Genomic DNA, 23,161 nt, shown 5'->3' on the forward strand with positions numbered 1-23,161 from the left:
AATAATTAAGTAAATCTTCAGAAGCTGTCGACGTGTCACTCCTCTGTTGGAGAATCATTTTCCAAAATCTGACAAAGCATGCTAAAGAAGTTATTTTCCACAATTGTTGGATCAACTGATTCACTTAAATAATTTGCAGTTTAACCTAAATGTTTGTTATACTACAGTAAAACTAATTGAATAATGAAAGACACAAAAGTATAACAATAAACGGTTTATTAGTAACAATGCTTATCAATAGCAATATTTATCAAATAACATAAATAAAGTCATACAGTACAGGCTCACAGGAACAGTTAATTTACTATTGAATATTACTAATGAAAAAATAAATCAATGCCAGATGAGGGCACGAGTGGTTGTTTTCCATATGGGTCATTTAAGGCTGTGTTGCATTCACTCCTTGGCACAGTTCCACACATTACATCACTTCATCCATTACCACGTCCCATTTAATAAAGTAGAGGAACTTGAAACAGCCGGACGACATAAATTCATTGTGCTCGGTTTTTAGAAAGAAATAAAAAAAAAAAACACAACACCATCACCCTATTCGTAAAACCAGCTAAATATTGTCCTCACACTTTCTGTGTCCAGGCTGTGTTATGACAACACCGTGTGGAAGCCCCACAGTGTTTATCACAGGCTTCTGCGACTGTCCAAGAGGCAGCTTCATTCAGTATCCAGTGGGAAAAGAAGAAGAAACGTTGCATTGATAAACCGATAATTGGGACCAGTAAATTGGTCCGGCTGATATTAGCTTGTTGCACGGTTTACTGTGACACACAGTCTTTGTCGGCTGATAAGTAACAAGATTATCGTTTTACTGCAAAATGTTTTGCTCAGTCTTGCGTTTTGATATTTTTCTTTTTGTTGTCTGACTTATAAACTATACCCGAGGCCCCTTTTACAGCCTGTTCGGGGGGGGGGGGCTTTTTCTGCCTGCGTGTCGGCAGTGGAGGTAGTCAGAGTAAGATCCATGTCATTGTAAAAGGAGAAAGTTGAATTAGGTCTATGTCTTGGCTCTTTTGGTTCAGTGTAAACGAGCAGAAGCTGCAGAGGGGAACGATCACACCTCCCTGGATGAGGAGAATGCTGCCGGTCAATGTTCGAAGTGGAAATCCCCACAGAGCCATGCTGTGGATCGGCTTTGCCACGGGCAGCAAATGTTTTATTCACGTCCTCGGTCGCACAGATTGGACGTGAACGTGTGGGCGGTGAAGTTTCTCCACTGCGACATTCATGAGTGGGACCATGCCCGGTGACAGGTCTTCTCAAAGGCAATATAACAGCATCTCTGTTTAAAATGAGAGGAATCTAATCCAAGTATTTTGAAAATCACTTTATCCATTGTATAGTTACAATAGGTTATATAGGTTTTTTATCTGATGATTCCGGATTCTCAGACATATATGAAACTGAGCATCAGTGTGATCTGAACTTTATTGTGACATTAATTTATATATTTATTTTTTACATGTTATAGACTTAAAGATTAATCTGTTAAATTAATTTCCATCACATAGATCTTTCATTATTATAATTGTTTTTATAAAATGCTATAGAATGACAGAAATTTGTGTTAAATCAAGTATATAGAACAGTTAGTTAAACTGTACATTGCATTGCGTTTGTGGAATGATTGTCCAACTGTGGTGACTAGTGCATTCATGTGTGTACGGCTGAGGTTGTATACATTCTTGCTTTAAATATGAAACAGTGAATTATTCACCGTTATAACAAAACTGAATTAGATCCAAATCAGTGAGAAGCAGCTTAGAGACGTTTTGGACAAATAACGTGACAGGATGTTCCTGTGAAGACGTGAAGAACTGTCCCACTGAGCAAATATAGCCGCTGTGCATATTTTCAATTCATGTTGATCGAAGAGTGAAGTTGATGATGATCAAAACTTAAACCGTGTCTACAAAACATTAGAGGACAGAAAGGCAAAAACAAGGAAATGAAAGGATTTAGATTTGCACTTTTCAACTCTTTCCATATCCTTGAAAGAAATAAAATCAGACTTTTAAAGCGTCATTTGAACTGGACGGTTACCACGGAGCTTGGTGAGAGGATGTGGTTTGGGTCAGGAGAGAGAACCCAATACAATGTGGCGTGGATCAGATCAAGGGTAGAATCCAGGACTCTTATTTTAAGAAATAAAAAAAAAGATTTAAAGAATTTAAATGTGGGATTGTTGAGCCTTGGCGGAGGTACGAGTTCTGTCAGAATGAAGAGTGTGCAGCTCATCCCTCGTCTCCCGGTAAAATCCTACTTTTGATGCGTATTTGACGGATTCTGTGGCACACTCGGTGAATGAAAGGACCCTCTTCACACCCTCGATCACCATACACTCTGCAATGACAACTAAGATTACAAGACAGAGTTCACCAGGGTTCACTAATCATGCACTTTTTGATTCAGGCTCAATTTAAGCTCCCAAAACACTGAAGGTATCAATATGCAGTCACCACGGATGAGGAGGAATAATTTTTGAACCCTATGTGAGTTTAATCTCATTGATGACGATGTAAAAGGGATCTAAATGTCTAGATGCCTAAAAACTTTTCTATTTTTGTGAACTGACTCTGTAACTTCTGTTTTCCAAATGTTATCAACAAAGATTCATAGTTTACCTGTGATCAATATTTCAGGGGTGTTTTCTATCTTCTTTTCATCTTCCACTGGACTTGTTTAATGCATGTTAAGCTACAGGAAGTAATCTAGACTCTCAACAGGAGAAATGATGAAGCTTTCGGCTGCTCCTGTTTAGACTAAGATGTGAATGTGAGTAAACCTTGTTCTTGACGCCCATGGGAAGTTTTTTCAGGGGCTGTGCATTGCGCTTGTGAGCCACACGGCTAACGAGGCTGCGTTACAGAGGGCACACTGGTAATCACGATCACTCTGATAGTCTCAGGGGAGGAAGGAGGAGGTTTTGTTTGACTCTGGATAAAGTGGAGGGGAATGTAAGGCGACGAGAGGCAGGTTAAATCGTGATGACCTGCTCCTTCAGAGGTCGTTAGTGCTGTCTTCACCTCATGGACTGTTTGGAAAGGACTTCCTGGTTTGACTGCACATCCAGGGGAGTGTCCGGCCACTTACTTCTACTCGCTGGCAGTGAGTTTGGTTATGCGACGTTTGCGACTCAAATCCAGATCTTCATCCTGCTGATCAGAAGGTGGGACATCAGTTAGGGGACGAATAATCATCATAAAAATATATAGAATAACATTTAATCAGGTCACAAAGAAAAGTGCTTAAAGACTTCTACTGAATGGCACATTTGCTACTGCGATACATATATTTTCTCGATTCAAATTCTATAAATTTAAATCAAAGTTATTTAGTAGGGAGGAACTTTATTCAGGGTTTAATTGAGTTTTGGCTTAAGTACAAGTGGGGTTTCGCACCGTGTCACCAGTCTCCTCCCATTCAGTGGTTTCGCCGTATCGACTGTACAGCTCCATGTCGGATGGAGCGCTCTCCATCGCCTCCTCTTCGTAGTCGGTGTGGTAGTCTGACTCCTCTGATCAGGAGAAGGAGAAAACAGAACGTTGTAGGTGAATATGTTCTTCTGTGACTACGTGGAGCCGACAATAGGAAAGAAGAGGATATCATGACTGGATGTCTCGTTATGTTTCCCTTCAACTTGGTTTCTAAATATAAATCATGTATGTATGGAAACTGCTTCTATTTGAGGGTAAGTGCGTAATTTGAGTTGTTGCATTTGCACAGGTCCCTTTCTCCATCCGTGTGTTACATCCTTTGTGTGTGTTCAGTGTACACACATAATTGATATTCTAATTCTTCCTCTGCAGTGAGGCTGCAGCAATCCATTTCCTCTTCCATGTGAAACTGATGCATTTGCTAATAGAGTGTGACAGGAAAACAAAAAACGCATTGAAGAACAAGGGAGCGAGCAGTGGAAAGACAAACATGGGGGAGAAGTGGTGATAGTATCTCAAAAACACTGTGTGTACATGTTTGAGATAAAAAATATGAACGGTGTGGCTGAAATACAGAGTGTTGGAGTGTGTGTCAGTACGTTTATCATCCACCACAGCAGGTTTAACAGGCTCGATGCGAGACACGATTTCTGCCAGGTCGGTGAAGGAAGCGTTGGGACACGTCAACACCTGAAAGTCAAACACAAACACACACATTCATAAGAAAAACACTGTTTAAGGAACTGATTTAAATCTGTGGGTATGAGCTAATGAACTGGTTCCATTGCGATGCAACAGCTGCCAGGTGTCAAAACCTCGTCTGTAGGAAACGGTTCATGACACTGAAATCATATGATGAAAGCATTAATAAAAGTTTCTCCAAGGACGAAGTGACCGAAGCGTATTATTTGAATGAAACCTTTAAGTCTCAGTTTCAGCAGCTTTGTGCAGAGGTGTCGCACATCTCTTGCTGCTCTGATGTGAAACCTGCACTGGTTTCAGTCCAGAGATGAAAAACAAGACCGTACAAATTACTTCCACAGATCAATGAGCCCTGTCTACAAAATGTAAAACACCATTATACCGATCATTACAAGAAATGGAGTAAAGCAGACAAAGTTGAGATAAAGTATTTTCCTGTTGAGCACGTCTGATCTGAGCTGGACTGGTTCTATTCCTTTGACTATAGTGTGTTTCATGTCTGGGTTTCTGCAGGTTTCAACAAGTTACATTTTAAATTTAAAGACTTGCAATGATTTATGACGCAGCCATTGTGTTTGTCGCATTTTGTGATTTAATCACAACAGATTCGCCCTTTTTGTATGAAAATCTCTTGATTTTGTGCGACACTGTTGAACATACAGAGCTGTGAAACATCCCTCAAGGAGAAGCGATGCATTACCTCCCCTGAGAGTTGTACCCTACAGTCGGTGGCATCTGAAAATAGACGAACACTCATTATCCGCCTATGTGGGATGGCTATTGTTTTAAAGAAGGAGATGATTTATTTATAAAATAGTCTTTTGGTTTCCAATCTGCGACTATAACTGCAGCTCCACTCTTCTCTCCACTGTTGTTTAGGTACATGTGTTAGTTTCTTATCAGGATTCCTTCGTCATCTTGTATGATTTCAACATCATCCTCTTTCTATTTCTGTCTAAATTGGAGGTAAATGTTTCCACATGTCTTCATCATTCTGTCTTGTTTAGTTGGTCTTTTTTGTTTTTCTTTGACATGGCTGGGGGACAAATCTGCTCTATAGGGAATTTCCCTGTATTTAAAGAGCTGATGGATTCATAGCTTTATTGTTGTTACTTTATCAGCAGCGGGGAAATGAAATATGAGGATGTGAACAACAGACTGTGGCAGACTGTCAGGATATATTCTAGAGACAGTGAGAATATAATGGTACCAGTGTAGTAAAACCAATTGGTCGACTACACGTGCAGAGAATGATGATGAGAAAACGGATCATGAGGAAATGAGAGAGAATGTGAAATCTGATGTGGGACATTTTACTTTAGTAATCTGTTCAACCTCATATTACATTAAGTCTGTGAGAACACTTTCATTTCTCTCCAAGCTACTTTTTTCATTGGTTGTAATAATGTAAGCAAGGGTTATTGCTGGTGATATATACTTTTTTAATTAAGGGTTATTATTGATAATGTATTGAACTTCCTTCAGAATCTTGTGATTTCTGGGTATGATACGACATCTGGTGCATAGAAAGGTTATTATTATGATTAACTTGTGTGTTTTTCTTGAATTCATTTCCAGTTTTCTTTGAGTGCATCCACACAAAATAAATGATTAATTTGCTTATCCTGCACCACCCCTATCGAACTTTAACTAACTGAAACTGATTCACTCTTCTTCGTCCCACAGTTCAGCTCTGATTCTCTTGGGTCTTAAGTAACATCTCACTCTCCCACTCTTGCTGGAGTGGAATGCTCCTCCGGAAAACATGGAGGCAACTTTTCCATGTTTGGTCTGAATTAACATTTAATGAGAAAATGGATATATGATGCTAGTAGAACCTGTGCTTGCTGGAGTTCCACTCTCCTGCTGGGTCCAAAATCTCGATGAGAGAGAAATTATCAAACCCTGTTTTAAACGGCAGCTTCACAATCCACCACTAGCAAACAGTCAGAGATTTTTCTTTGAAATAGCCATTTTCTTGCAGAATCTTTACAAAAGTTCTGATACTTAAGATAATGTGGTGCTAATTTGTGAAACATTGACTCGAGTGCACGTTCACTAAATGCTCAACATTCCTCATTTTAACACAGGCCACAGGCTGAACCTCTGATTTTAAACCTCAAAATCTGGTGATATTTTTCATTAGTTTTGCTCATTATTCAGAGACATTTGGCAAATCACAAGTAAAGTAGGTCCCGGCCTCTGTTGTTGCTTCACATTAAATTATCCTTAATGACTTTCTTATCACATGTTCTACAGCATTCCCCTTCATCCTTACACTGTTCTTGCTTTGGGTGTTGTGGAAGTCCTCCTGGTGTCTGTCTTTCAACATCTTCTCCACCACTCCGCTGCGAATCCAAACATCAAACACAGTCTTGCCGTGCTGGTATCCCACCTCCTACGTCGCCCAGACAAACAAAAACACTTGCATATCAGTATCCTGTTCTACACCTGAGATTTAGAAAATGTAATGAATTCTGAGTATACTGTTGGAGTGAGATACATTTTATCATAACAAAGTTAGGACACAGAACAAAAGAGTTTTCAGCTGAGGAGGAAACAAAATAGAAATCAGAACCACAAGGGTTCTCAAACTTACGGCAATCTCATCAAACTTTCCAAACTCCAGAGTGCGGTATCTGTCAATTGGCGGCCGGATGTACTCGCAGTAGTCGCTGTTCTTCACCGACTCCAGCTGCCTCACGCAACACACGTAAGCCAACCGCGTCTGAATCTCTGCCATGTTCAACACCTGAGACCACGAGTGTTGGGATGAACATATGCATCACTGTTTTAAATACACACACCTCCAAAGATATCCTCATTGCTATTCATAGGACTAATTTATCTGTAGGACACATCCCTGCACAGTATGTTGCATCTTTGCATTTAATCAATCCATTACCTTTACTTTCTCAGCTAGGGGGTTGAGGCGTTTCCATAGCAGCCACCAGCCTGAGAGTGAGTCGCCATAATTAGTAAGGTTGGTTTCATCCCTGCTGCCCACGTCAATAGCAATCACCACTTTGGCCCCCATGGAGCGCGCCACATCAGCTGAGAGAAGAGGAGACAGAGGGCAGGACGGGGAAACAATGAAGTTCAAATAAACATATGAATGTAAAATAGACATGGGGAAGTTTATTTTTAAGTGTATAAGGAAAAAATGGTTAACGAGGTATGAAGTATGATGAGTATTAGGCTGAAGCAGCTTTCAGACATGCTCTAAAGTCTGGACATTGTATTTGTGTGTCCTAGTCAGTTGTTCATGACATTTTCCAAAAACGTCTCCTGCAGCCCCCTGGTAAAATATCTGGAAAATGTCAGAGTGCTGTGTTGTTGCGCTTGGGCCAATACATTTTCCAAAATTCATGTCTGCAAAAAGCTTGATTGTAACAAACCAGGCAGGTTGTTGATGTATCCTCCGTCCATCAGCAAGTGTCCATCTTTGGGGTCACAGAGAGGAGGGAGATACCCAGAAAGAGACATGCTGGAGCGGATGTATCGCCACAGAGAGCCTGAAACAGCAAACAGTCAACTCCTTCAGTTATATATACTATTCAGCAATATATACTCAACTGATAATAATAATAATAATTAAACATGAATGGGACTAAAGAGAGGGTAAGTTTATCTGAGCTGACAGAAGATATCTGAAATAAAAACAGAAAGCATCTGCAGGGGCAAATACCACTTGAGTTTCAAAAATCGTCTTTTTGTGTGACCTACCGTCAGTGTGGACCCTCATGGCCGAGGCAGTGATGTCAGTGGTGATGTTGAAATATGGAATCCAAAGGTCCTGCGTACACAAAAGGTTACATCCAAACAGATCAACATAATAAGTGGACGATATGTTCCCTCATCCCTTCTTCACATCGTTATCTCCTGAAACGTTCACTGGCCTCTCAGGGCTCTGATTGTGTCGGGTCCCTAGTAAAAGCGCTCTCACCTCGATCTGTTTACTCTTGAAGACGTTGCTGATGCTGGTGTTGAAGGCAGCTCCGGAAAACATGGAGGTGACCGGGTATGTTAAATCCAGAACCTTCTTATACACTGATGTCATTTCCTGCAGGGGAGAGAAATGAAGGGTCAAATGGTTTTTTTTCATTGTTCCACGCAACTGCAGAATGCACTGTTTCATCATCTACAAAGCACATTTAGTCACTCAAAACTGAATTTGATGTAAAAGAAGATTTGATGGTTTGTTTTTAAAGGCCTTGGACGAGTTGTTTTCAATATGCCAACCTCCTGGTGTGTACACATGCTTTTATTATTTGTAGTCTTTCAGCAGACTTACTTATTTGGCTTTTAAAGTGAACAGAAGATAACTCAGATAGGTTTATTGCATGTTTCACCCAAAACCCACCAATAATTATTTAAGATTCTTAGTAAAACCCTTCTGAAACATGCACCTGACGCATCAAACTTTCATTTTCCTGTTGAACTAGTGAAAGTGGATTTGCACTCGCCCTTAAAGCACTTGTGCCATGTGCTTTGGACCATGCATTTAGGTCATTAGAACAGAGACCTTTTTTTATTGCAACAGTGGCTCTTCTAATTTAATACTAAAAGGAGCAGCGAACCAGCCGGCTGCTTCTACAGGGACTGTTCAGAACCAAGGACAAGGCCGGAGGAGGAGGGGCTGGGTACACTGAGGGAGGACGAATCCGACTCTGCTCTGCCTGAGACCTGCACACAGAGCAGGTGTCTCACATGGCTCCATGGATGTTCACAGAATTACAAAACCTGAAGAGGATCTCAACTAAAAAAGGCTCTATTCTTGAGTTTCAATGATAAAATTATCAAGCGCTGCATGAACAACACTAACTCATCACATTTAATGGTTAATCAGCACAGCACGGTTGATTATACAGCAGAGTTAAGGCCTCAACTGCATTAGAATTAAATCATTTGCTGTTAGAAAGAATTACCTTCACAGAGACTGACTACAGCAGAAAGTGCCCTTAAAGACGCTGGGGCGTGTGGAGAAGGAGCTGTTGAACTCTGCTCCTCCTCTCCAAAAACTGAATTCTGCTAATTTCCTAAATTATAATTGATGTCACAATTAGTTTGAGGGATTTTAGAGATAAATAGAAAATCACACGTAACGACAAAACACTTGTAGCTCTTCTGTCAAAGCTGCATGATGTTGTGCAACATCCTGAAAATGTTTGGTCAAGGTCAATAAGTGTCAAAGTGTTAACAGTCCCGTTCTTTCTGGAAAAACTCCACGAGAAGAGATACAATATGTGATGCATATCTAACTGCATTTGACTCTTAATGTGGTTTTTTTTACAAGCCTAGAGTCGAGCTGTGTCAGTTGCGTTGACTCTCACCATTGCCCATTCTCTGGCCCTCATCCTCATGCGGCTGTGGCTGCGGTCTTCAGCATATAGTGCCCCCATGAGGGACCCGATGGAAGTGCCGCCAATGAGGTCTACCGGGATGCCGGCCTCGCTGAGAGCTCGCATGATCCCCACCTGGGCACAGCCCCTGAGCAGGAGGGTGGAGAAATTCATGAGGAAGAAAAGAGAGAATTGAAGGTTTTGACCAAAAAGCCTGAGATGTACCAGCGAGCAAAAACATTAAGAAGAAAGAATGACTGTGACATTTATAACACTCATTAGGCCTTTGTTACCTTGCTCCTCCTCCTCCAAGAATAATGGCAATTGCATTGCCCGTGAGGACGCGAGCCAGTCGGGAGAAGTCAGAGTGGCGGTCTGCTGGCTTCTCAAACACACGCTGATACAGCTCCAACTGGAAAAAAAGGAAATTACTGTCGTAAAAGCAGCGAGGAGGAGTGGAAAAAACAGGGAGGAATCAAATGAATGACAAAACAAATATGAAGATGTTGAATAAGATGCCAAGAGGCTCAGAGGGGGACAGCCAGAGGGGATAGAGATCAGAAACACCATTTTTCATTCCTACCAGTTTGGGCAGCTTCCTCTTAGAGAAGACCCTTCGGGGACAGGAGAGGTGGAGGTGTCTGGAGATCCAGCTACGCATGTTCAGCCAGTCCACAGTACCTTTGGGCTGGGGGCCATCTTCTCTGTGCAACAGCACCAGCTGCTTCTGAGCACGTACCGCACTTCCCTCTAACATGCGCTCCAGCTAGAGGAAAAGGCATCGAGCAAAGATTTTTGACAACGTTTTATTCCCCACACTTCTCTACAGAGGGACTCCTGCTTGCAGATGGAATAATGAGCACAAGCCCCCCCAAAAAACTGCAAACTGTAAGTGGGCACAATATCAGCAGATGTGATTCAGTTTAATGTTGATGATGAATAATAATTTCAGCTGTTCTATCAAAGATATCATTTTACTTTTTCTGGTGCAATTCCCCAGGGGGTCATTTTTATTATACGAGGCTCTTGAATGAGCACAGTAATATAAAAAAGGTTCAAACTGCCACACAGTGAACTTGCCCTCTGCTAGATGTGTAGTGTATGTGAAAGGTTTGGCGATGTGTGTGTGTGTGTGTGTGTGTGTGTGTGTGTGTGTGTGTGTCCTGAAAGATAAAAATCAACCCTGAGCAATGACTCATTCTGTGCCTAACCTAATATTGATCCATCTTTCCATTTCTCCCACCATCTCCCATTATACAGGCATCCATCCCTTTCTTTCCTCTGCATCCATTTCTCCACATGAAGGCAATTACCTGTCTTTCAACAGCTAGACATGAACCCAGTTTCTCTGCAGCCCTGCCCGCCACTCTTACACCACATCCACCCACCCTCCCCAAAGGTCAAATATAAACCATTAACGCCATTAACACCACGATGGTTGCACGGTGGTTAGCCTCTAGGTTTACCATTATTAATGATGGATATTACTTTTAATCAGAGCAGATAGACCTGCTCTCCCAACATTCATCTGCATTGTTGGTTTTGTCTCTTATGGTATTTAAAAACTAAGAAAACACGGCTTTGCTTTGTTCTTTCAGTATCCAAAATACCTGACATTTCTTGGTTCCAGCTTCTCAAATTTGAGGATTTGCTCGTTCCCTCTGTTGCACATCATTGCATTTTTTTTTTTGATCTTGGTTATAATTATAAATGACTAGTTCAACACCTCACCTCCCCGACAGCAGGGTCCTGCTCCCCGATTCCCACAATGATGATGCAGTCTGCCTGACGGATGCATCGCTGTGTCCACGGCGTCAGTGTGTAGTCAGTCTGGTAAAGAACTATACGATGGAGGTCTTCCTGTTGGCCCAGCCAGCTGGACAGACGATACTCATGGACGCTGAAGAGGAAAAGGAGTCTATTAATGCCTGGATGTATTGGTTGCTGGCAGCACACAGATCAATATTGCTGTTGTGCCTATAAAGCAAACTTGAACACAATTTAATCAATGAGTGACAAAGAGAGAAAGGCCAAAGAAAATAAAGTGTTCCAAACAGCAGTAGGACAGAGGAAAAGATGCTGACATGTTTGTTCAGTACCTAGTGCCACAAACGTACCTGTCAAGTGCTGCAGCTCCGAGCTGCTGTTTGATGACTTCACTCGTCAGCAGAAGAGTGGGGCCTGTATGGTACAGATCAAAGCTGTTACTGTCAATCGCTTTAATCCATTTGACTTAAAACAGGTGACGTGTCTTACGGTGCTATGAAAAAAAATTGATTTGTTCAAATTAATACAAAACAACCTAAAATTCTCGAAGAAGCTTCTTTGATTGTTCCATTCAGTTTTCGAAAGATCTATGACATAAACTATTCATAAACATGGACAACAAGACGCCTCCCCAAAAGTGAGACCATAAATACCTCCTCCTCGTTAGTAAAAGGGACATGGATGAAACCAAGTCAAAATACATACATGTCTCAAAGATGGTTTCTGTCGTTTTAGGTAGTTCCTATCACACTGATGTTTGTTTACGTGTTCATATTTCCAGTAAGTTTGGTTTTAATTAGTTATTTGTTGCAATAAAAAACGGGATGAAACGTTGTCATTGAGAGATTGAAAATGATCACTGTCTTAATTTGTACCTATTGCGATGAGCGCATGCTGCAGCTCCAAGGTGAAGGCAGTCAGAGGGACCTCCTCTGAAACAGGCAGGACGGTCACAGTTGAGAGGTTCGATGCTTGGTTCCCTGCGTCCCATTTACTGCCGGGAGTGCGGACCGCCAAACTGCGAGCTGGAGACATGAAGTACATATACAAGCCTCTCCCAACATAACCAGTGGGACAACTTTGAGTGTTGGATGAGACACGGTATGTTGACAGATATAGTGACATAATAGACGAAAACTTTGCACATGCAGAGACACGAACTTGTTAGAGGACCGTTGACCTGCTGGAGGATCTTCTGTCCCAGTAGATGGATCAACCTGGTGACAACCTGGGGAAGCAGCTCTGTGTTATTCATCAGGCACACAGCCATGCTTCATTTTCTACAGCAAATTAAATTTAGATTTTGATTACAAAATCTTATTTTACTAGAAATCGTAAGGAGTAATACAAATAACACTGGGCTGTTAATTAATCATGACACTCAATCAAAGCCATTTTTCAAGCTTTTGGAAATGACTACAAATAGTAGATCTATTAAGAAAAAAAGGAAATATCCCTATGAGACAAATTGTGATTTGTGAATATGGGCTATACAAATATAATTTGATTGATTGATTGATGATTGTTGTGACTGAATTAACTGAACCACTGGAGGTTAGCCCTGCCTGTTGGAACTTCCTCTTGATGAAGCTGAGAGCTCCCTCCGGTAGTTTGGTCAGCTCAGAGTCTCGTACAGCGTGCACGGTGGTGGCTCTGTTCTTATTGGTCAGGGCTTCAACCTGCAGAGAAAAGAGGGACAAATTACATTGTTTATATAGTCAGAAAACAAAAGCACGGAATATAAATCTCTAAAGTCTTTCATAAACACCGTGATTGCAACATGTAAAGATGTACTTCCAAAACAAGCCTCATATAAAGATAACAATACCCTGTTTCATTCCATTTTGTGTCTGTAATTGCTGAGCCTCGTTTTGCCACTTGCAAACTTTTCAGAGATAACTTCCAGTCAAAAGAAATTAATTAATCAAGACGCTATAAATAAGAATCTCTCCATCTCATCATCAACACTTGACGTCAATGCAGAAGTACTAAAAATATGTCTCTGCATATGAGACACCTTTCTAACAACATTTTTCCCACAGAAGCCACGACAACTGGTTCCCTTCTCCAGGTAACCGTAACCATAGCATCCATCAACCCAGCTTTCATTGCAGGCGTTATGGCAGAAGAGCAACAGTGACTGTTTCATGTGGTTTATTCAAACTGGCAAATCAGTACCTATTTTTAGATGTAAACCCTTTAAAAGGACCAGCATTGGGAAGTATATGTTCATATGTTATAACAGAAACAGACAGATAAACAGAATTTCTTCTTATAAGACCAGATAAGGAATGAGGAGACCTCTGCTGTTTGCACACTCACACGCTTTAAGTCAGACAGATTTGAATGTAAAAACATTGTTAAAAATAATATATGTACGGTGAATTCGTTAATGCAGTTTTATGTAAGTGTTTCATTCGATGCGTTTTATTTAGTGGCCCAGTCTGAGTGGGTCTACTCCGGATATATTCCAGCTTCCTTCCACTATCCTAGCACATGCAGACTGGGGTTCGGTTCATTAGAGACTCTAAATTGCCTGTAGGTGTGAATGTGACCATGAATGCATGTTCCTGTAGCTCGGCCCTGCAATACGCTTGTGACCTTTCCAGGATGTAACCCTCCTCATGTCAGCTGGGATTGGCTCAAGCTCACCGCTGCGAAGCTCACAGAATAAGGGCTAAAGATAATGGATGGATGATTTATTTACAGGCAGTAGCCAATGCTTTGAAAGTAATGACCAACTACTGTTAATTAAAATACTTTCTGTTATACATAATCATAAGTCAGCACTGTTTTTGCTGATCTACTGTCATCAACCTTTATGAGGATACTAGAGGTAGATATTCATAGTTTTTCACCCGCTATCCACCATCTGCCTTTTCCTCTCCATGGTCTTTACCTCTCCAATAAGGTCACCGCGTCCATACTCTCCTATCAGCTCTTTCTTGCCGTCCTCCTTCATGATTACGGAGCGAAGTCGGCCACTCAGTACTATGAAGGTACTGTCGGATTTCTCTCCCTGCCTGAAAAAAAAGACAACTTGAATCCACCGTATATCTGTAAACAAGCTTGTGACCCAAAACCAGATTTAAGATTTTAGCCACCTCCACTGTTGACCGATTTAGAATTGATATAATAAAATACTCCTGCTCCTACATGAATGATGTATTGTTTTTAAAGTTGTCTGTCTTTTGTGAAAGAACATTTTTACAATGCCATCAGCAAAATACCTGTAGACGGCCCTGCCAGCCTCCACGGCCATCCAGTCGAGAGCGAAATCTATTTGTCTGACAAAAGAAGACATCCTCTTCACCACTGTGTGAGCAACATTCAGCACAACTTTTGGCTCCACACGCATTATCCTGAGGAAGAGACAACAGTCAGGAGTAAAAAGGAGGTAATAGAAACCCAACAGACCGTTATCATTGCTCTTTTACGGTTTTGTCATCTTAATTCAACAGTGTTTTGCATGGATGAGTGTGGGCACGACTGACTCATAGAAGTGGGTTTTGGAAATGGAGAGGAAGCTGCAGTCTCGCTGAGTTTTGACAGTGAATATGAGGGGCTCTCCTGTCAGGACAGCTAGTTGGCCTACAAGCTCCCCAGGGTGCGTCACAAACAGACATGTCTCTTCTTCGCGGTCAATCATCCGCTGGTAAACGTGGAGAAGTCCAGAAATCACAAACTGGATGCTCACCTCCTTAAGTGTGGAGAGAAACGACAAATGGGATAAACAATCATTATCAAAGTCTTCAGAATCACTTGCGTGATATGACAAATCGTCAGAAATATTTCTGCAGATTTACAGACCAGACTGGATAAGCCTGCCGTCAATACTAACAAGTATCAATAACCAATAGTTAAAAATGTGTTGAGAAACAACTGAAACAGTCTTGATGTGGTTCTAACCTGGTCTCCCTGACGAGCCACCACAGAACCTGCTTTGACGTGTTGAAGCGTGACTCTGCCATCGAGCAGAGTCGGATCCTGCAAAAAGAAAAATATATTCAGAATATGTGCTTATTATTGGCAAAAATACACGGCTCTCTATTGGTGGAGCGCTGCCATCGGAATGTGTCACATTGCTCAACATACTGTACAATCAGAATGAATCTGATTTTTGCAATGATGTAATCCCTGACATATTTATACCAGTTGATATGAATTTTCTGCGATCAAACTCCCACCTGCAGCTGGATGATTCCCAGCAGGTCTCTCTTAGCAGCCTGGAGGATTGTGCTGCTCTTACTGAGGTGGATGGCATCAGACTGCCCCCCACTGTCTGTGTAGTGAAACACTTCAGAGGGTGTGGGCAGCATCGTCACTCTCTTCTTCAGACTGGACTAGAGACACAGACATAGGAGCGAGACTAATGAAGATGAACAAGACAAGCAACACAGGATGCAGTGGATGCTGGGATATGATGTTCCGTCTACAATTCTAAGCTCTGCCGTCATGACAGGGGAGACTTACCTTCTGAGTAACAGGACTGGACGGAGGCTCATCTATCGAAACTCGAGCTCGTTCACAAGCCATGTTCAGGTCATTGCCTGTGAGCAGGAGGGTTATGAGTAAGCATATCTGTGTGGGTCCTTATTTTCAGATCAGTGACGGTGATAAATTTGTGCAGGAAATGAAAACAGATGACATTTAGTGATTGTTTCTGTCCCAGACAGTGTCTCACCTGTGCAGTCGGTGGGCATGGTGAGGGATCGCTGCCTCCTGTGGCTGTTTAATGGGCTATCTTTCAAACCATCTGTTTAATGTTAGGTGAAATATCAACATTGGATCAATTTTAGCACAACAGAGAGCACAGCTTTAAGTGTGCATTTAGTATACGTTTGAAATGATGTGCGTGTGTGTGCCTGCAGGACCTGACTCTGCAGGGCCTTCCACGGTCCCAGCAGGTAGCTCGTCCTGAAAGTGAAGCCGACGAGTCGTCTTCCCAGAATTTGCCTCAGCCATAACACTGTTTATGTTGGATAAGGGCACTGCCTGGCTGTCCTGTCGTTTAGGCAACAAAACAAATCAGTTAAAGGTCCACATTTCAGTTAGTCTGGCCTACAGTGACATTTGCACTCAAACAATACATATGTATATACACAATAAAGGCAATAGAACATATTCATAAGGAGATGAGACATTAAGGTCACTGGGTTTTGGCCACATTAGACATTTCTAGGAAGAATAGGTTTAGGAAGTGGTGGTATGGTTTGAATAAAATAAATACATTTTTCCAAGTGGTGCCAGTTGTGCTCATAACAACACATCAGTGACACCCTCCAGATGATGACATCACATTGATATTAACATTAAATGGTATTTAATTTATTACATATTTCAGGATGTTTGGAAACTTATAACTACAAACATTCAAAATTAACAATTGTAAAAGTTTGACATATTTTTCCAAAAATGACAACATGAAAGAATATTTTTGCTGATATTAAAGTGAGAGAAAGCTGCTGGTCCTCCTGTTTTCTGTGGGGGGGGGTTCTAATCATTTGTATTAATTTTCACTGAGCCTTTATGAAGGACTGAGTTATGATGCTGTGCTTAATGTTGTGTGAACAAATTTATACTGACTGGTGCTTTGGTATTCAACAAGAGCCTCTCTGCATTACATTGTGTGAATGCCCACAAATCCCTGTGTACTAATTAACTTCCCTCCTACCGGATTGAAGAGCTCAGTTGTCAGGCCCAGATAGTTGTGCAACGCCAAGAAGGTGACTCTCTGGAGGCGCACCATGATTATCTGCAACACACCCAGATAAACAGAGCAGGACGTAAACATCAAACTGTGGTTACATCTAAATGAGATTAACATGATGGTGTTTTATTTAGCGATGTGTTAAAGAGTTTCGTCTCAGTGCAAAATAAAATGATGCACACTGGTCATCCATCTTAATGCAATCAGTTACCTGAATGACGCGCACGAGCGTCTCTGGGTATTTCTGAAAAACCGACTCAAAGGCAGATGCAGGTAAACGTAATATGGTGGAGCGGGTTGCAGCTCGGGCTGACACAGTCCTATATGGAGCTGGATAACCCTGACACAAAAAACAAGGACAAAAACAGTTAGAAAATAAGCACAGTCACTTGAACTTTGTAACTGCTAATCAACACCTCATTGGATTTGCACATGGAGTAATTATTTGGACTGAGACAGTTTTACCTCTCAAATTTAATCATATATATATATATATATATATATATATATATATATATATATATATATGATGGCAGAAGTATAAAGATATAAGATAATAGCTATTTTAATGTTTAATTTCCATTTCCAAGAAGTGTCTCTTTCTTTTAATTTCAATGTTTTAAACTTTTCAATGTTTGAAAAATGGAATTATTAGAGTAAGAGTAAGAAGTAAGATGTCGGCAAAACGTGTGTCTGTCCTGTTCCTGAAGGAGGCAGCATCAAAACTTGTCATCGAAATGGCTGAACAAAGGACAGTGTGACTGAACAGGAAATTGAAACAAAACAAGGCAGGCCCTGGGCAGAATGTGAGGGCAATAAATAAACAAAATAAATAAACTGAATCCAATTGGGATGCATGGTCGGAAGTATAAACAGTGGAGAGAAGAGACAGAGCAGAGACGCAGACAGATCAGAGGACGGAAGGAGATGAAGTTGCCGGATGTGAAGATGGAGGAGAAATAAAGAGCTCACAGTGATGATGTCCAGGATGCTGAGCAGGCTGTGGACACTGTCTCCGGGGTGCACATCCTTCACAACTGTCTCTGGAACGTTCTAAAGAAAACACACAAGTACAAGAAATAACACCAACAATGAACAGGTATGATCCAAACTTTAGTTCATGGGGCCCAACTTCCTCCAATCCCATTATGTAACTATGTTGAGTCAGTGTTGGTATTTATGCTGAGAGGAAAGTTCACATTCCTCTCACTAACCCGATTAATTTTTATCATCAGCCATGATCTTAGTGTCAGAGAAACGCTTGTGTATTTGTGTCCACACAGTTTTTCTTCTGTAGGAGACTTTAATTCCCTGACCTGCATGACCCTTTAAGAAGGATAATGTTTCCTGCTGTAATAGAGTCACTTCCAAAGAGGAGGAACGTTTACCTTGTCTTCAACTCTGCAATCTTTGTGTTTTAATTTGTATGCCTTTTGAGAGGGTGCATTTGATTAATATTTTTCTACAAGTACAATTGAGAGTACTTTCGAGGAGCAGAGATTGATGTCACCTGAGTCTAAGTGGCACTAATTGTAGAGATTCTCCTTGGTAACACCTGCGTCAGGTGTACAACTGGCTTCCAAGTGTGTTTTCTCTCGTTTGTCGTTGCCCAATCAGCAGCAACAGCATATAAATCCCACCATTAAAAAGACTGCACACAATGGATTCTTAAATTCTCTACTTCCTGCAAGTCTATCCTTCTCACTACTGATCATCCTAGTGTAAAACAACAGACTAAAACAAATATTTCAGTTATACATTTTTATTATACACAATGGGATCTAATGTATAAAGTGAAAGTAGTCAAGAACCACCACATGACAAAACCAAATGAATTTGATTTGATAAGGTTAACTGAATATCTACATACGTTCTCCTGGATACAGAGCTCGAGTCGTCCATCCTGCACCACGTAGATGCTGTCGTCATCGTCTCCCGGCCTGAACAGACCTTCGCCTTCCTGCAGCTCGATTAACACCATGTGACGACACAGCTCCAGGAACAGGGGCTTCTCAAAATGTCCCAAGACCCTACAGCAAGTTGTAGAAAAAAAGAGGTTACGAAAAATCATCTGAAGAGGCTCAATCTGTGGCAAAGGTTTTGTTACTCTACCTGACATTCTTCAGCATGTAGAGGACCTCAGAGGGTAGGTTTGAGCTCTGCACATCAAACTCGGTTAGATCAGCCTCCAGCAGTGAGGGAGGGGGTTCCTTGGGCTGCAGGGTGGGAGGGTCTTTACGGATCCGAAGGATTCTGTTGAAATTTGAAAAAAAATAATATGAATTCCAATAATCAATATGCTAAATCTTCTTTAATTGCAAATGGACAAATTTTAAATAAGGATTGATAAACATACTTGCGAGCTATGCTAAGGACTTTGGTTCGTTTGCGAATGCGCTGCGGCTGCTTTGATACTGAGGTGGAGGGGGGGGGAGGAATCAACGACAACGTCTGGACCTTACAAACAAAAAAATGTCATCACATTTATTGCAGACAAACAAACATTTTGTTTATATAGAAAACTTGATTTGAGAAAGATGTTGTTAATATGAGGCTTACTGTATTAGTGTGCATGACATTGAAGTTATATATTGAAAAGGGGCCGGTGGGTAAAGTAGACTTAATTTCATGCAAGATAACACCACTCAGCCATTGGGGGGAAAAAAGATTTAGTTTTATGGAGAGAAACTTAGGAATCATACAGCAAAACTAGTGACAATAAAGGCCTACTGTATTTACATAAAATGTGAATCTATCAGACTGCAATTGTTTGTGTGTGCGTGTAGGACAAAAAAGGAAAATTTAGAAAACCTTTCGTATGATCTTCCTTCCATAGAATAGCACTTTATCTCGATTCCTGAAGCGATACTGACGAACACCTGGCTGTTGTTTTCCTTGTAACAGAAAATGCATATAGATGTGTTAAAACCACATTATGAAAAAAACTGAAGACGATATATATATACACAAACACAATTCCCTAAAGTACTTCATCACTTGAAGTACAATAGACACAAAACAAATAAAGCAACTAGGTGGGGCGATGTCCAGCCACCTAATTGGCATTGATGATACAGCAAAATATCAAATAGGAGTGGAGGACATTCCGTTTTACCAGGCTTAGGAATGAAGTATTAGTTTGAAAGACTCACGGCCAAGCTTGTATCTCCTGTAAAGGAAGAGGACCACGATGCCAATCAGTGAGACGGCGACTGCAGCTCCTATCAGCACACCAGTGAGCTAAAAGACAGATAAGTGCATCACAACTACAGTATAGTCACATGATAGGGGAATGCCGTGTAGTTGCACACAGAACATTAGAGCTGCTGGTTTAATAATCATTCAACATCCAAAGCTGTGTCCCTGTTGGATATGATATACTATTTCTAAGCAGGTTTTGTGCAAGTTGTATGTTCACAATGATAACAAAAATCACAATACACCCTTAACCACTTCTCACTTCTCATAAAAAGTACACAAAAGGAACTGAATCTGTTTATTAAGCCGTTTAATGTGAAATCTGCTGATTTGCCAGAAAACTTGCAACACAAAGTCCCTGAGCTGCAAAGCACAACGAGCTCCAATCTAGGAACAACCAACAGCAGCAATGTCCTTAATGACCAGAAGAGAAGCAGTTCAAGTAAACACATCAGAGAAGTGAGTGTGATATGTGATATCTCGTATGAGAGTAAGGCCCTTATAGGATGTTACAAAAGGCTTGTTAGGCCCTTGACAGGAAACCGCTTCTCCTGCTCTATTTAATGACAGACGTAGAGATCTTTGTGCAGGCTGCTTTGCCAAAGTCGACTGAAACTTGATGCTCATTAGCTATCAGTCATAAACCGATGGAGCCAAGCCGGCTGGACTCTCACTAATCAGAGTCATTGGCCGATATGTTGGATGAGTCAACATCTGCCACACAGCAAACTGTACAGTGGATAAAATGCATCTTTACTAATCGACCATCCTTTCCTCAACCCTCAGGTCACACTCCATCTGACTGAAAACAAACATTCAATAATTAGTGTATTCCATACCATGGTGGTCTGCATCCTCTCCTCCACAAACTGCTGTACTCGAGCGCTGATTTCATGTTTGCTGTTCAGCAGCACCTACAAACACAGGTTGGGTTGGCACAATTTCTTGAAAGAATAATTTTAGGCCCTTTTATGGGTGCTCAAGCAGTATAGCATTACAATACAATATATCCTTTAAGTATCAAAACAAGCAGTATTGGTTATGCAGAGAAATGGTCCCAGTCAGTGTTATATGTTGTGTTTGGATTAATATCACTGCTGCATCAATGAGTGTGTTGAATTTTACTGCTGTAGAGGTTGTGTTAATTGCATCATATTCTGTATTATATCATATGATTGTAGCATGGCCGTCTTTGAGAACCACATATCTCAAAACAAAAATCATAAAAACAACCGGTTTCTTGATTCTTTTTTCCAGCTAATCCTGGTGTAAAAAGTGTATGTAAGGAAACAAGACCATTTCGTTAAATGTCAAGAGAGCCCATATTAATCGTAGTGGCCTACATATAGACATTTCCATAAACTGGTAGTTAGTGACTTCACTAACTGAGGGTTATGGTTCATTCAGGGCATGGACAATAGACCTTGTCACCATTCTGATTAAGTTGCTACTGAAGGTAACATTAAGTGAAACATTTAAATGTTAGCATTCTGTGTACAAAGGCCTCCTCACATATTCTACCACGACTGACAATAACTCCTCAATAAATTTGTCATTGCTGCCCCATTCATCTCTGTTGGACATTTCCTTATGTGCAAATACTGTAAACATTTACACACTTTTCCATTATGTTAAAAACTGTTTATTCTAATCAATGTTGTAAAGTTATTAGCTATTTTTGTAGTTGTTCCTTACTCTTGCTGAGGGTTAAGAACAGAGGATGTCATTGAACTATTATCATCATCACAAGTGGAAAGCATTGAAGGAATTGAGTGTTATCAAGTGAAATGTGTGATTTAACAGAGATTTAAAAGCTGAGGCACCACAGGGCTCTGCATTCATGTATGCTGGCTGTCACAGGCTTCACTTACTGAAGTGGCCCATCTGCACATGTCTCCATCATCGTCACCTTGGCAAATGTCCATCCTGAAATACGACACTGCTTTTTTATACATGTATACAACTGAAGGTAGCATGTCGAAGAGGAGGAGGGTGGGGAAGAAGAAGAGGAGGAGGAGAGTTAAAGGAAAAAAAGGAAACTCTGAAAACAAGAACTGAGTCAAATAGCAGCATTACGCCAAACACCTTGATACTCTGTCTTCCTGTTTCATTAAAACGACAAGAAACAACAAGTCGAGCTACGGTGTGTAGCCGACGACACAGTAACATCGTCAGCTGTCGTTGAATTCAATTGGTTCTGGAACCCTCTATCAACGTTAGCCATAGCATCACATTAGCCTCAGCTACACTAGCTAGCCGTCTTGCCAGTAAACGTTAAATAACCGACGTCAACTTCAGGTAAAAGAAAAAGCGTAATGGCACGCGCACGGGGGCAGAGGACCCGGGTCTGACCTCTCCATGGCTCGTGTCGCGCCGCTTCACGCTCCTGTCATGTCTCAGAAGACGACGTTGCGATGTTAGCGAAGAAGCTAACAAAGTTTTCTGTGTTTCTGCCACTCGCTAAGCCCCGCCCATGATCCCCGTCGTCCGCCAATGGGGTGTGCGATTTCTGCCCGTTGCCCTGGTACCGCTCAGAGCATTCGTCCAATCAGGGGCCGGCTAGGCGCTTTCTGGACTTCCTGGAGTACCGACTAAAATATGACGGAAGTGTATCTGTGCCACTATATACCTCTACTACTCGACATGTTGTTCTCACTCCACAACTTTTATTGAATCTAAAGATTGTAACATCTTGGTTTTATCAAGTATTGTGTTACTTGTGATCTGGGGGAGGTGTGTGTTTGTGTGTGACCATGTCACCAAGAGTCCTTCGGAGTCTCCAAATGGCCTTTTTTGGAAAACACCTAGAATAATATTCATTTCCTGTGGTATTGTTATCGAATTTGATTATGCTTTATCGTTTATGCTTTTGTATGTGATTACATATCGTATGTCTATGACCTGGACACTGATTCTGAATAATAAAAGTCACTTTTGTTTTTTTTTGTCTCGTTTTGTTCTGTGTTGTTTTATTCCCTATGTGATTTGTA

General features: G+C 41.1%; 1 protein-coding gene across 2 annotated transcripts; it reads right to left on the minus strand.

Moving 5' to 3' along the window:
• Positions 1 to 199: 199 nt before the first annotated feature.
• Positions 200 to 22,960, minus strand: pnpla7a (patatin-like phospholipase domain containing 7a). Of its 2 annotated transcripts, XM_062412489.1 has the most exons (36): positions 22,524 to 22,960; positions 22,043 to 22,097; positions 21,011 to 21,085; positions 20,126 to 20,213; positions 19,785 to 19,867; positions 19,330 to 19,430; positions 19,086 to 19,226; positions 18,844 to 19,003; positions 17,946 to 18,026; positions 17,185 to 17,313; positions 16,938 to 17,018; positions 16,138 to 16,267; positions 15,948 to 16,019; positions 15,737 to 15,813; positions 15,451 to 15,606; positions 15,173 to 15,250; positions 14,758 to 14,963; positions 14,494 to 14,625; positions 14,163 to 14,286; positions 12,829 to 12,942; positions 12,425 to 12,491; positions 12,139 to 12,288; positions 11,614 to 11,677; positions 11,228 to 11,396; positions 10,080 to 10,262; positions 9,790 to 9,908; positions 9,488 to 9,644; positions 8,101 to 8,217; positions 7,881 to 7,950; positions 7,553 to 7,669; positions 7,060 to 7,208; positions 6,754 to 6,906; positions 6,433 to 6,552; positions 4,052 to 4,142; positions 3,417 to 3,532; positions 200 to 3,170 (listed from the first exon to the last, which is right to left on the minus strand). In XM_062412489.1, exons 1-36 carry the CDS (start codon positions 22,529 to 22,531, stop codon positions 3,111 to 3,113), a joined length of 3,993 nt encoding a protein of 1,330 aa, XP_062268473.1. In that variant the 5' UTR covers positions 22,532 to 22,960; the 3' UTR covers positions 200 to 3,110. The 2 variants fall into 2 exon arrangements, with proteins under 2 accessions (XP_062268473.1, XP_062268472.1); XM_062412488.1 differs by lacking the exon at positions 22,524 to 22,960 and having other exon boundaries at positions 22,043 to 22,305.
• Between the last annotated feature and the right edge of the window lie 201 nt (positions 22,961 to 23,161).

This window comes from Platichthys flesus, chromosome 19 (assembly GCF_949316205.1).
Source record: "Platichthys flesus chromosome 19, fPlaFle2.1, whole genome shotgun sequence".
NCBI lineage: Eukaryota > Metazoa > Chordata > Actinopteri > Pleuronectiformes > Pleuronectidae > Platichthys > Platichthys flesus.

What these genes read in the sequence shown, in the direction of transcription:
- pnpla7a (XM_062412488.1), bottom strand. Translation starts at nt 22,147, where the DNA reads ATGCTACCTTCAGTTGTATACATGTATAAAAAAGCAGTGTCGTATTTC. An exon ending in GCTGGCAGGGCCGTCTACAG is followed by an intron (nt 14,287 to 14,493) that starts GTATTTTGCTGA and finishes CTTTTTTTTCAG; the next exon opens with GCAGGGAGAGAAATCCGACA. An exon ending in CCCTAGCTGAGAAAGTAAAG is followed by an intron (nt 6,907 to 7,059) that starts GTAATGGATTGA and finishes TCGTGGTCTCAG; the next exon opens with GTGTTGAACATGGCAGAGAT.